General features: G+C 45.9%; 1 protein-coding gene across 1 annotated transcript in view; it reads left to right on the top strand.

Moving 5' to 3' along the window:
• Positions 1 to 14,026, top strand: part of LOC138293740 (glutathione S-transferase P 1-like) — a 113,293-nt gene that overhangs the window by 51,607 nt on the left and 47,660 nt on the right. Inside the window, exons 3-5 of the mRNA XM_069233078.1 lie at positions 5,012 to 5,124; positions 6,129 to 6,216; positions 6,596 to 6,699. Of these exons, the coding sequence (XP_069089179.1) occupies positions 5,012 to 5,124; positions 6,129 to 6,216; positions 6,596 to 6,699 (305 nt within the window). The remainder of the gene's footprint in view (positions 1 to 5,011; positions 5,125 to 6,128; positions 6,217 to 6,595; positions 6,700 to 14,026) is intronic.

Below are 14,026 nucleotides of genomic sequence, written 5' to 3'. Positions count from 1 at the left end.
GCGTGGAGGCGCTATTTAACAACCTATGGCCTCACATATAAAGATTCCAAATAAGAAATTGTATATTGCAAATAAGAACAGTTTGCAAATTGCGATTTCTTATTTAAAATGTACTCAAATGAATTTGGAAAGAGTTCGCAATTTGCGCACCAGGGGACAGATGTAGCAAGGCTTTTGCGCCTCGCAAACAGCAAAAGTCGCTGTTTGCGAGACGCAAAAGCCACATCGCGATGCCCATTCCCATTTTGCGAGTCGGTAACCTGGTTACCGACTCGCAAAATGGGAACGCGAGTCGCAAATAGGAAGGGGAATTCCCCTTCCTATTTCCGAGTCGCATCTCGATGCAGAATTGCTTTGTGACCGCAAACGGGGTCACAAAGCAATTTGCAGTTACCAGGCCCTGAAAACATTTTTTTCAGAGCAGGCATTGGTCCTATGGAACACTGCCTGCTCTGAAAAAATGAAACTGACAAGTTTCATTTTTTCGTTTGTAATGCATCTCGTTTTCCTTTAAGGAAAACGGGCTCCATTACAAAAATAAAACTGCTTTATTTAAAAGCAGTCACAGACATGGTGGTCTGCTGTCCCCAGCAGGCCACCATCCCTGTGAGTGCTGCGACTCGCAAGGGGGTTGCAAATTGCGACCCACCTCATTAATATTAATGAGATGGGCCTTTGCGACCCCCTTGCGACTCGCAGATGGTGTCAGGGACACCATCCTGCATCCGGCTTTGCGACTTGCAAATTGCGAGTTGCTCGGACCCGCATTTTGCGAGTCGCAAAGCCGGAATTTGCTACATCTGGCCCCAGCTTCTGACAAATGTATTTGCATTTTGCGTACGACCTATGTACTACGATTGGCCACAACCACAGCAAAGGCTGCCTTCTGGGCTTAGCAGACCACAATGTCTGTGACTGAAATTAAATACGGCAAACTTTCTTTTATTCGCATCCCATTTTCCTTGAAAGAAAATATATTGCATTTAAAAAAAGTTAAAAGTTACACAAACTTTACTTAAGAGGACGCTTTGGGCCCACAGATCACTACCTACTCATGTAAGGAGTTTTTTCAAAATTTGTTTCTTGAGGACCCCTTCCCTGTAGTGAATGGGTTACCACCTCCTTTAAGTTGGGGGTAAAATATTAACATTTTGTGACAGGATTACCCTAGTACTGATTATTAGGTACCGAAGTATCAAGGTCAAGTCACCCTTGGCAAAAAGAGAAATTAAGGGCCCTTCTTCTAATATTACACCTGTAATGCTGCACCATGTCAGATGTCAGCTGGGATTCAAAGGTTATTTAACCCCTTCGCTGCCAGGCCTTTTCCCCCTCCTGTGCCAGGACTTTTTTTGCCTATTTGGAATAGTTCTTGCTTTGGCCCTCATAACTTTTTGTCCACATAAGCTACCCACACCAAATTTGCATCCTTTTTTTTCCAAAATCCTAGGTATTCTAGAGGTACCCAGACTTTGTGGGTTCCCCTGAAGGAGGCCAAGAAATAAGCCAAAATACAGTGAAAATTTCGTTTTTTTAAAAACAAAATGGGAAAAGGGGACTGCAGAAGAAGGCTTGTGTTTTTTTCTTTCCCTGAAAACGGCATCAACAAAGGGTTTGTGGTGCTAAAATCACCAGCTTCCCAGCTTTCAGGAACAGACAGACTTGAATCAGAAAACCCAATTTTTCAACACAATTTTGGCATTTTACTGGGACATACCTCATTTTTACGATTTTTTGTGCTTTCAGCCTCCTTCCAGTTAGTGACAGAAATGGGCATGAAACCAATGCTGGATCCCAGAAACCTAAACATTTCTGAAAAGTAGACAAAATTCTGAATTCAGCAAGGGGTAATTTGTGTAGATCCTACAAGGGTTTCCTACAGAAAATAACAACTGAATAAACAAAAATTGAAATTGAGGTGAAAAAACCAGCAATTTTTCTCCACGTTTTACTCTGTAACTTTTTCCTGCAATGTCAGATTTTTTAAAGCAATATACCGTTACGTCAGCTGGACTCTTCTGGTTGCGGGGATATATATAGGGCTTGTAGGTTCATCAAGAACCCTAGGTACCCAGAGCCAATAAATGAGCTGAACCCTGCAGTGGGTTTTCACTCTATTCCGGGTATACAGCAATTAATTTGCTGAAATATAAAGAGTGGAAAATAGCTGTCAAGAAAACCTTTGTATTTCCAAAATGGGCACAAGATAGGGTGTTGAGGAGCAGTGGTTATTTGCACATCTCTGAATTCCGGGGTGACCATACTAGCATGTGAATTACAGGGCATTTCTCAAATAGACGTCTTTTTTACACACTCTCTTATATTTGGAAGGAAAAAATGTAGAGAAAAACAAGGGGCAATAACACTTGTTTTGCCATTCTATGTTTCCCCAAGTCTCCCGATAAAAATGATACATCACTTGTGTGGGTAGGCCTAGCACCCGCGACAGGAAATGCCCCAAAACACAACGTGGACACATCCCATTTTTTGACAGAAAACAGAGGTGTTTTTTGCAAAGTGCCTACCTGTAGATTTTGTCCTCTAGCTCAGCCGGCACCTGCGGAAACCTACCAAACATGTGCATTTGTTCAAACTAGAGACCTATGGGGAATCCAAGATGGGGTGACTTGTGGGACTCTGACCAGGTTCTGTTACCCAGAATCCTTTGCAAACCTCAAAATTTGGAGAAAAAAAAGACGTTTTCCTCACATTTCGGTGACAGAAAGTTCTGGAATCTGAGAGGAGCCACAAATGTCTTTCCACCCAGCGTTCCCCCAAGTCTCCCGATAAAAATGGTACCACACTTGTGTAGGTGGGCCAAGTGTTTGTAATAGGGAAGAGCAAAAAACACGTCGAAATTGAGGGGGAACCAAAGTGGTTCCAAAAGGGCAGTTTGAAAAAAAACATCTTTAGGCTGTCAAGTGCAGCAGAAATTTTATCGGTATAGATGAGACAATGCTGGGTGGTAGGAATTTTGGGGATTACTGCAGATTCCGGAAGGTTCCATCACAAAAATGTGGGAAAAATGTGTGATTTCAAGCAAAGTTGCAGGTTTGCAGGGCATTGTGGGTAAGGAAATGGTGCGGGTGCATGTGAAGGACACAACCCTGGAATCTACTAGATGTTTAGTTTTCAGATGTGTCTAGGTCTTGTGGATTTTTCTACATGGCAGCGTCCCAAACTAAAAAAAAGTGCAGCCCTCACCATTCCAAGTGGGACGATTTTGAGAGTTACCAAGCTCTCATGGCCCAAATGTAAAACAAAAAACAAAAATAATCAAAAGTCCTCTTGCTTGCCATGGCATAAGATGTTTTAGTGTGCTGGGGAGAGCTGAAAGACTGATAGCCCCTTCAGTTCGGGTGGGGGCATAACCAGGCCCATAATGGTTGGTAGCCACCACCCCACTATTTTCTTTTATTTTTTTTATTCCCTGGCATCTAGTAGACTTTCTGTCCCCCCGGGGTGTGGATTGGGGGTAATTGCCCAATCTGCCCACTGGTGGGCAGAACAACTTTGGCCCCATTTATTCGGGGTGCGGGTATGACCATACCCCCAACCTCCTATTTTGAAAAAAAATCTTCCCTGGTCTCTGGTGGGCTTTTTGCCCCCCTTGGGGGCAGATGGCGCTTCCAAAATAGGCCAGTTATGGCCAACAGTAATGTGCCCCCATGGGGAGAGACCCTTGCCCAAGGGGCTGCCCCATCCAAACAAAACACACACATACACACACACCAATCCATGGTGTCTAGAGGTTTCTGCCCCAAAGGGGGCAGATTGGCCCCCCAATGGAGGCAGAAATGGCCTAAATGCAATTTTCCCCACAGGGGAGCGACCCTTGTCTGAGGGGTCGCTCCCCATACATAAAAACATAAAGTAAATAAAAAATATATATATATCCCTGGTGTGTAGAGGTTTCTGCCCCCGGGGGCAAATCCGCCTAATTATACTAGGACGATCTGCCTCCAGGGGGCAGAAAAGGCCTAAAAATATTTTGCCCCTCCCCCCAGGGAGTGGCCCTTGCCAAAGTGGCTGCTCCCCTTATGCGTTAGTATACAAAAAATAAAAATTCCCTGGTGTCTCGTGGTTTCGCCTAATTATATTAGGCCGATCTGCCCCCAGGGGGGCAGAAATGTCCTAATGAAAATTTGCCCCCCCTGGAAGCGACCCTTGCCTAAGGGGTCGCTCCCCGAACATAAAAAAATTAAAAATAAACAAAAAAAAATTATCCCTGGTGTCTAGTGGTTTTCTGCCTTCCCCCGGAGGCAGATCGGCCTAATAATATTAGGCCAATCTGCCCCCGGTGGGGGCAGAAATATCCTAGAAATAATTTGCCCCCGAGGAGCGGCCCTTGCCCAAGGGGCCGCTCACCTTACTTGAAATAGCCCACACAAAAAAAGATTCCCTGGTGTCTAGTGGCTTCTGCCCCCCCTCCGGGGGCAGATCGCAAGGCTAATCTGCCCCCAGGGGGTGCAGAAATGGCCTAGTAATTTGCCCTCCCCCCCCCGGAGCGACCCCATGGGGACCCCTTCCCTTTTGCGAATGTGTTACCATCCACTTCAAGTGGATGGTAACTGCGAGTTGGTTTGCGACCGCATTCGCGGTCACAAACCAACTCAGCATGGCGATGTGGTCGCAAATAGGAAGGGATCACCCCTTCCTATTTGGGAGTCGCAGCCTCAAATTGCGAGTCGGTACCGACTTGCAATTTGAGGTCGTGCATTGCGTTAAGCCTTTTGCGCGTCGCAAACTGCGTTTTTCGCAGTTTGCGACACCCAAAAGGCTTCCTACATCTGGCCCTAAGTTATTACAGTTGAGCAGGTTCATCATTTCATTATTACAGGTGACTACTAAGAAAACTCAATTGTAATAAGGAAATTAGAGGCGGGCCTTTATGCTGGGATTGTAAACTGTCTACTATATATATATGGGGTAGCTCATAATGTTTCCCCACACATGATGCCTTATAGGGTGTATGTAATTTCCTACCTCTGCTCTCTCTCCTTCCCTCCAGGACGCTCAGAGGTCATGAGGTTCCTGCTGGCAGACCAGGGCTGTGAGTGGAAGGAGGACATAGTCCCCTTTCATGACTGGTATGATGGAAAGGCTGAGCTCAAGAAGACAGCGGTGAGTATTTATGAGAGTGAGGATTTGGTTCCTATCACGCCTCTCGCTACAGTGAGTCTTCGTCGTAAGCTGAGCCAGTGTCCAGCACCTCTGGCAGGTCCATCAGTATCTCCCTTGCAAGCTGTTGACTGTCCGCTCACTCTAAGGTGTCACCCGAGAAGATCCAGAGGGTCAGTGTTTCTGTGGCATCCTAGGTCCTAAGTGTGGACTGGAGATGGAGAGGATATCTTGGGCATTCCAGCTGGTACAGAAGCTGGAGTTATTTGAAGACAGCTCTCATTCCAATAATTTGTCAATAGGCTGGAATATTGGAACCAAAATATTGTATTTAGGGCAGGGGATGCTCATTCTGCCTGGAGGGGGCAAAGCACACACTTGCCCAATGGAAGCTTTGATAATGACCTTTGGGTTCGGAGGGTCTTGCAATGGAAAATGGATCACGACCTTGGAAAACTCAGAGTCACCTTCTGTCAGTGTATGTTGGTGTTTTTGCTACAAATCCAATCCCAGGAGCTGTACAGGGTCCACTAGTCTGAATTAGAACATGAATGTCCTGTTGAGGGTGGACATAGTCGGTGCGGAGTTCCTCTGTCTTGCGGTTGAGGCAGGCTACACAAAGGCTGTATTGCTGGCTCATCGGGACATTGCATTGTACACTTAGACTATCATACAGGATTGTTCTCATACTCCCGGGCTCTCACAGATAGGCTGGGAACCTAAGCATCATTGCCTTGTGGCCCAGGTGGTTCTATGAGGTGCACCTTTCTTACAGCACACACAGGTACTCGCAGGGCCCCGACGTTGGGTATTCAAACCAGGCACCTGGTTAATGTCTCAGGTGATCACCAGGGGCTGATCGGTAGCTGGGTGGTTCTTGATCGGGTGCCCTCATCGGCTGAGGCTCGATCTAACTTTCTCTACCCATCAGAATCCTTTCACTAGGTCTGGAAGATCACACTGGGCACAATGTATTTACTCTCTCTTTTTATCTCCTCCTTCTTCAGGTCTTTGGGCAGTTGCCCATGTTTGCTGATGGTGATTTCATCCTGTTCCAGTCCAATGCCATCCTCCGATATCTGGGGCGCAAACATGGTGAGCACCATGCAAGTAGATTGGGGGTATGAACTCACAGTGGTTTTACAGAATCCTTTCTTTTGGTTGACATAAACAAAGAGTGAGGTGAACCAAACACAACTTTGAGACAGTTGAAGGTCTCACAAATGCTCAATTCAAACAAATTCTCAGTTCCTCAGGAGCAATGCAGCCCTCAGTACACCAGGGTTCAACAAAAGCTTTAGCTTCAGGACGTGGAAGAAGGTTTCCATTCTGCCTTGCTAAATTCATAAGAGGCTGAACTAGTATAGACTGATTGTGAACGCTGCCTCTCCCAGTCTTAGGAATGTCTGACAATTCCCACCTTTAGTGTGTTGCCTCCATTCCACCCTTCTAAACACCTCCGCCTCCTTCACAGATCTCTATGGGAAGAACGACAAGGAAGCTGCGTTCATTGACATGGCCAACGATGGGGTGGAGGACCTGCGACTGAAGTATGCCAAATTCTTTTTCCAAGAATGGGTAAGTTTGTTTTTATCTTCACTACAAGATGGCCACCAGAGGGCTGGGTCCTCTCCTTCTAGGGTTCAACTCATGGCGCCAAGAGAGAAACCTGCTGCAGTCTTCAGAGGAGGGATAGCCAATTGGGAAATGGGTTAAATTTTCTCCCAATCGATCCCTCTATAAGGTGCAGAATTAGTCACTTCAGCAAGCTCATAAGGGCCAGTCTTTCTCTGCCACACTGTGTTGCTTTATGTCAGTGATGCTTCTCTGAGGAATGGCTACCTTTATTTAACTCTTGAATTATAGATCCTGACCTCTTGACCTCCTCTTGATTCCTTTGTGAGATCCCTCACTAGGGAGGAGCCTGGTGCAGGACAGGGGGTATAGCACATTCATCTTCTCCTGAAGGTAGGGGAATAGATGGAATGGAATTTCTTATGTATTTCCCCACTGACCCATTCTGAGCCAGGGGACAGTAAACCCCCTTCGCTAACAGGAAAACATGGTCCCGTTGTCCGGTGAACAACTCTTCCCACAAGTTAGACCTGATCTGTCCAAAGGGTGCACAAATAGCCCCCTGCAGATTACATTTCCCCCGGCACTTCCAGCTACCCTAAGCCAATTCCCCATAAATATGGGCCTGAATGTCCAGTCAATTTGTGTGCCCAGACCTGATGTACATCAACCTGACATACAGTGGTCTGTGTGTCTGAGGGGGAGCAGTGATGCAAGGCGAGATGTGCAATGGTGCAATTGGTGCAAGGTGAGACAGTCACCTCTGAAATCACAAACTTAGAGGCTACACACAAACACATATACAAACAAACACTAAAGCACATTCATACATGGACAAACGCATATGTAAATACTAGCACTCACACACTGATACGCACATAAACACGCAAACACATGCTTACAAATCAAACATACATGTACAAGCAATAACACTCACAAACATACAGAGACACTAAAACACATTTTTATACCTGGCCCTTTCTGCAGGGTTATCACCAGACTTTTTTGCCTTCCTCCTTCTTGTTTTCTGAGTGCTTGTGCTCTCTCCTTAGAATGAGGTAATATTGGCGTATGCACAATTGGCACATTCAATTTACTTGTACATCCCTAGTAAAGGGCACTGTATGTGCCCAGAACCTGTAACCTAAATGCTACTTGTTAGCCTGCAGCACTGATTGTGCCACCCACTACAGTAGCAATGTTCAACATGTCTCAGGCCTGCCACTGCTGAACCTGTGTGTCTAGTTTAAATTGCCACTTGGACCTGGCAAGTGTACATACTTGCCAGGCTCAACCCTTCCTTTTTATTACATATGTCAACCCTAATGTGGGCTTTGGTTAGGGAAGGGTGTAGTGTATTTAAAAAGTTGAACATGTACGTTTTAGCTTAACATGTCCACATTGTGAAAAACCCTTAAATTCATTTTTCACTTATGCAAGGCCTATCTCTCCCATGAGTTGACATTGGGATTACCTTAAAACATCTTTTAAGTGTCATTTCCAAATGGGAATAGATAGAAATTTGGAGTTTGGTGTCTCTCGACTGGAATATAAATTCACAATTTATGATGAAATCAGATTTAAGATTGTAAGTCTGAAAATGCCACTTTTCAAAAGATGGCATCTTCTTACTTTAACCATTCTCTACCTGTCTCTGAATACCCATCTGGGGTGATGACAGTTGGGCTTTGTACATTCCCCCAGGAGTCTCAAACCTTTTTTGTAGTAAAAGCTATTTATGTTGATGAAAATCACCCAGAGCTACAAATATTATTAGGATTTTAGAATTTTTGGCATTTGTGTCACCAAAATAAAGTACATTTATTTTTGTAACTTGAGTATTTTCTTTCATGTGTATGAGTACTGTGTGACTACAGTGGTATTGCATGAGCTTTGCAGGTCTCCTAGTTAGGCCTTGGTGCTCATCCCCACTGCCCCTAGAGAGCCTGGCTTCTAGACACTGTCTACATTTCACTAATAAGGGATAACTGGACCTGGTATAAGGTGCAAGTACCTTAGGTACCTACCACAAACCAGGCCAGCCTCCTACATTGGTGGTGCAGCGGTGGGATAGGTACTTGCAATTGCCTTATCACTCTGTCACCGGTGTTTTCCACAGGAAAGAGTACTCTGTACCTAGAGCTATACGCATATAATTAGTTACAGGGGTCTAGTCTCTTACCTTCCTTTCTAAGAGACTAGAAGTTAGGTAGGGTAGGTTTTTACTTACACTACACTAACACTCAGACTACATCATATCTACTGCTGGGCCTAGCTCTGAGGTCATGGGTACTCCTTATGAGGACATGACCTTCAAAGAACTGAAGGGGCTTTGCTCAGAGAGAAGCTTATATGTAGGGAAAAACCCTAAGAAAAACTTTCTTCTGAGCCTACTTATTCAGGATGACCAGGAACATACCGGTAGCTGGGATGTGGAGGAGGAAGATCCACGCCCTTAGATTCAGGGAATCATTCTTTAGATTCTGGGGAGGGCTCTTCCAAAGATCTTCCATCTAGTAAACCTTCTAGTGTAGCTGGCAGTGGGAGGGGTAGTCACTCCGGGAGGGCTCCCTTCGCACCTAGAGGTCAGGTTACTAGAGTTAACAAAGTAGGGAAAGATCTACCTCTGCCCATTCCCATATCTCCTCAGTTTCTGAGGGATCCCATGGTTCAACTCCAGGTGATGACTGCGTAGATAGGGAGCTCAGGAAACTGAGACTGGAGGAGGCCAGGCTGAGGCTGCAGCAGCAACAGCTAGCCCTAGATAGGGAGGCCTTGGCTGTGGAACGGGAAAGGCAGGGGTTGGGGTTAGTTCCCCATGGTCGCAGCTGCAGTTTCAGGAGTTAGGGAGTTAGGGAGGACACATTTGATTCTAGAAACTTGCATACAATTGTTCCCCTATACAAGGTGGGGGATGACATTTACAAGTGCTTTGCTGATCTTGAGAGGGACTGCAAAGTTCAGAGGATCACTCAAAGGCAGTGGGCTGCTATTCTGTGGTTGTCCTTTTTTGACAAGGGGAGGGATAGACTTCTCACTGTCAGAGAAGAAGATTCAGACAACTATGGTATTCTTAAAACTGCACTCTTGGATGGATTTGGCTTAACCACTGAACAATTCAGAATTAAGTTCAGAGAAACCATTAAAGAGTCCTCACAAGATTGGATAGACTTTGTGGGCTGTTCTGTGAAGGATTTGGAAGGTTGGTTACATGGCAGCAAAGTGTCTGACTATGAGGGCTTATATAATCTAATTTTGAGAGAGCATGTTCTGAATAACTGTGTGTCTGATTTGTTATACCAATACTTCGTAGACTCAGATTTTACCTCTCCCCAAGAATTGGGAAAGAAGGCAGACAAATGGGTCAGAACAAGGGTGAGCAGGAAAGCTCATGCAGGGGGTGACAAAGACAAGAAAGATGGTAAGTTACATGACAAAGGTGGGGACAAAGATAAAAACAAGGAGTCTTCATCAGGCCCACAAAAATCCTCTGGGAGTTGGTCTAAATCCTCTTCTAACCAACATAATAAAAAGTCTTGGTGTTATATGTGTAAAAACAAAGGCCATTGGGCAACTGACAGTACCTGTGTACAGAAAAACGCCAAACCTCCCACCACCACAACCCCCACTGCTTCCACAAGTGCCCCTAGGAATAGCAGTGGTGGTGGGAAAAACAGCACTACAAATAGCCAGTCCAAGGGTGTAGCAGGGCCCACTCTGGGTAATGTAGTGGGGTTGGTTTAGTTAGGTAAACCCCTGAGGCTGTTTTAGTTTCTGATGGTGGCGGTGACTTTGCCACCCTTGTTACTTGTCCCCTTAATATGGATAAGTACAAGCAACAACCCCTAATAAATGGGATTCAGGTTGAGTTCTACAGGGAGACAGGTGCCAGTGTCACAATGGTAATAGAAAACCTGGTAGCCCCTGAGCAACACGTACTTGGTCATCAGTACCAAGTGACTGACGCCCATAATAACACTGTTAGCCACCCCATGGCTGTTGTTGATCTGAACTGGGTGGGGGGTGTTTACTGGTCCAAAGAAAGTTGTGGTATCCACAGACCTACCTGTAGACTGTCCTAGGCAATGACTTGGAGACTTCAGCTTGGGCTGAGGTGGAGCTGGAGGCTCATACATTAATGCTGGGCATTCCTGACCATATATTGGCTTTGACAGGGGCTCAGGCCAAAAAGCAAAGAGGACAGAGAAATCCTGGAAAAATCGACCAAGTGCTCCCAAAAACTTTTGAGGAGGAGGAGTCAACTCCCTGTGCAGAACCTACACCAGAGGAGCTCCAGGCTGACACAGCTGAGCTTTTGGGTGCAGGGGGGCTTGCCAGGGAGGAGTTGAGTGTGGCTCAGCATACCTGTCCCACACTTGAGGGTTTAAGACAGCAAGCTGTCAAGCAAGAAGCAGGGGATGTCAGTGACACTCACAAAGTGTACTGTGAAAATAATCTCCTATACACAGAGGCAATTGACCCAAAACCTGGTGCTACCAGGAGACTGGTCATTCCCTTGCAGTATATGGAGTTTCTTTTGACCTTGGCACATGACATTCCCCTTGCTGGACATCTGGGGCAAGGCAAGACCTCGGACAGACTGGTCCCTCACTTTCACTGGCCTCACATGTCACAAGACACAAAAGAGTTTTGTCACTCTTGTGTCACCTGCCAAGCCAGTGGTAAAACTGGTAGTGCCCCAAAGGCCCCCTTGATCCCACTGCCAGTGGTTGGGATGCCCTTTGAAAGGGTAGAGGTTGACATTATTGGCCCACTTGACCCTCCTACTACTTTTGGCAATAGGTTTATCTTGATGGTAGTGGACCATGCCAGTAGATATCCAGAAGCAATACCTCTGAGGACCAATACAGGTCCTGCAGTGGCAAAGGCCCTCCTGGGAATAATTTCCAGGGTGGGCATACCAAAAGAGGTGGTGTCAGACATAGGTAGCAACTTCATGTCTACATGCCTTAAAGCAATGTGGAAAGAGTGTGGGGTAACCTACAAGTTCACCACACCTTATCATCCCCAGATGAATGGGTTGGTTGAGAGGTTTAATAAAACTCTCAAAGGTATGATTATGGGACTCTATGAAAAGCTCAGAAGTAGATGGGATGTCCTGTTACCATGCCTCCTTTTTGCCTACAGGGAGGTACCCCAGAAGGGAGTGGGCTACAGCCCATTTGAACTCCTTTTTGGTCACCCTGTTAGGGGTCCATTAGCTCTTGTGAAAGAGGGGTGGGAGCAACCCTGCAAGCCCTCTAAACAAGATGTAGTGAACTATGTGCTTGGTGTAAGATTTAGAATGGCTGAGTACATGAAAAAGGACACAAAAACCTTCAGGCAAGCCAGGAGTTACAGAAACAATGGCACGACCAGTAGGCTGTCCTGACAGTGTACCAACCAGGACAGAAGATGTGGGTAATGGAGCCTGTGGCACCCAGGGCAATCCAGGACAATGCAGTGATAGACCTAATAGTGGAAAAGAAGGGTTAGGTCACTTATTTAGTGGACCTATGCACTCCCAGAAGTCCACTTAGAGTATTTCATGTGAACCACCTGAAACCCTACTATGATAGGGCTGACTTAACCCTACTCATGGCCACTGATGAGGGACAGGAAAATGAGAGTGACCCTCTCCCTGATCTCTTCTCCAACACTACAGCTGATGGCTCAGAGGAAGGAATTATTTTTGCAGACTGGTAGGTGTAGAACAGATTGAACCACTAGAGGGGAAGATTCAGACTATTTTAGACTGGTCTATTGCTACAAAACAGACCCAGGTCAGAGTCTTTCTTGGTCTCACTGGGTATTACAGGTGGTTCATTGACAATTATGGCACCATTATTGCCCTTCTTAATGACCTCACCTCAAAGAAGATGCCTAAAAAGGTATTATGGATAGCAAGCTGTCAGAAAGCTTTTGAGGAGCTGAAGCAGGCTATGTGTACTGTACCTGTCCTACAAAGCCCAAACTACTCAAAGAAGTTTATTGTCCAAACGGATGCTTCAGAGGTAGGGATTGGGGCTGTGCTATCACAACTGAATTCAGAGAGCCAGGGTCAACCTGTTGCTTTTATCAGTAGAAGGTTGACACCTAGAGAAAAGCTTTGGTCAGCCATTGAGAGGGAGGCCTTTGCTGTGGTCTGGGCCCTGAAGAAGTTGAGACCATACCTCTTTGGGACTCACCTCATAGTCCAGACAGACCACAAACCTCTTTTATGGTTAAAACAAACGTAAGGTGAAAACCCTAAATTGTTGAGGTGGTCCATTTCCCTACAGGGAATGGACTTTACAGTGGAACATAGACCTGGGAGTAACCACTCCAAAGCACACTCATCTGGACAAGGTTATCCTTGCTGTCCCTTATTTGGGGGGATTGTGTAGGAAAGTACCCTCTTTTTGGCATGTTACCCCCATTTTTTGCCTGATGTCAGTGTGTTTTGACTGTGTTCACTGGGATCCTCTTAATCAGTGTGAGAAAGTAGCCTCTTTCTAGCATGGTTACCCCGACGTTTGGCCTGTTTGTGTGTGTGTGTCAGTGTGTTTTTACTGTGTCACTGGGACCCTGCTAGCCAGGACCCCAGTGCTCATTGAAAAAAACCTATATGTCAGTGTGTTTTGCCTGTCTCACTGTGATCCTGCTATTCAGGACACCAGGGCTCATAGTTTGTGCCCTAATGTGTGTGTTGTCAGTATTGCTTGACTGTGTCACTGAAGCTCTGCTAACCAGAACCTCAGTGCTTATGCTCTCTCTGCTATTAAGTATGTCATTGTAAGCAAGTGACTTCATTTACCAATTTCAATTGGCACACTGGACCACCCCCTTATAAGTCCCTAGTATATGGTACCTAGGTACCCAGGGCATTGGGGTTCCAAGAGACCCTTATGGGCTGCAGCATTTCTTTTGCCACCCATAAGGAGCTCAGACAAACCCTTCCACATGCCTGCCATTGCAGCCTGTGTGAAATAGTGCACGCACTATTTCACAGCCATTTTCACTGCAGTTAAGTAACTTATAAGTCACCTATATGTCTAACCTTCACTTGCTGAAGGTTAGGTGCAAAGTTACTTAGTGTGAGGGCACCCTTGCAATAGCAAAGGTGCCCCCACATAGTTCAGGGCCATTTCCCGGGACTTTGTGAGTGCAGGGACGCCATTACACGCGTGCACTACATATAGATCAATACCTATATGTAGCTTCACAATGGTAACTCCGAATGTGGCCATGTAAGGTGTCTAAGATCATGGAATTGTCTCCCCATTCCAAATCTGGTATTGGGGAGCTAATTCCATGAATCCTGGGGGCTCCACTATGGACCCCCAGTACT

The sequence above is a fragment of the Pleurodeles waltl genome, chromosome 4_2 (assembly GCF_031143425.1).
Source record: "Pleurodeles waltl isolate 20211129_DDA chromosome 4_2, aPleWal1.hap1.20221129, whole genome shotgun sequence".
NCBI classification, from domain to species: Eukaryota; Metazoa; Chordata; class Amphibia; order Caudata; family Salamandridae; genus Pleurodeles; species Pleurodeles waltl.
The sequence above is the reverse complement of the archived record's forward strand: the minus strand, read 5'-3'. Positions and strand labels throughout refer to the sequence as shown.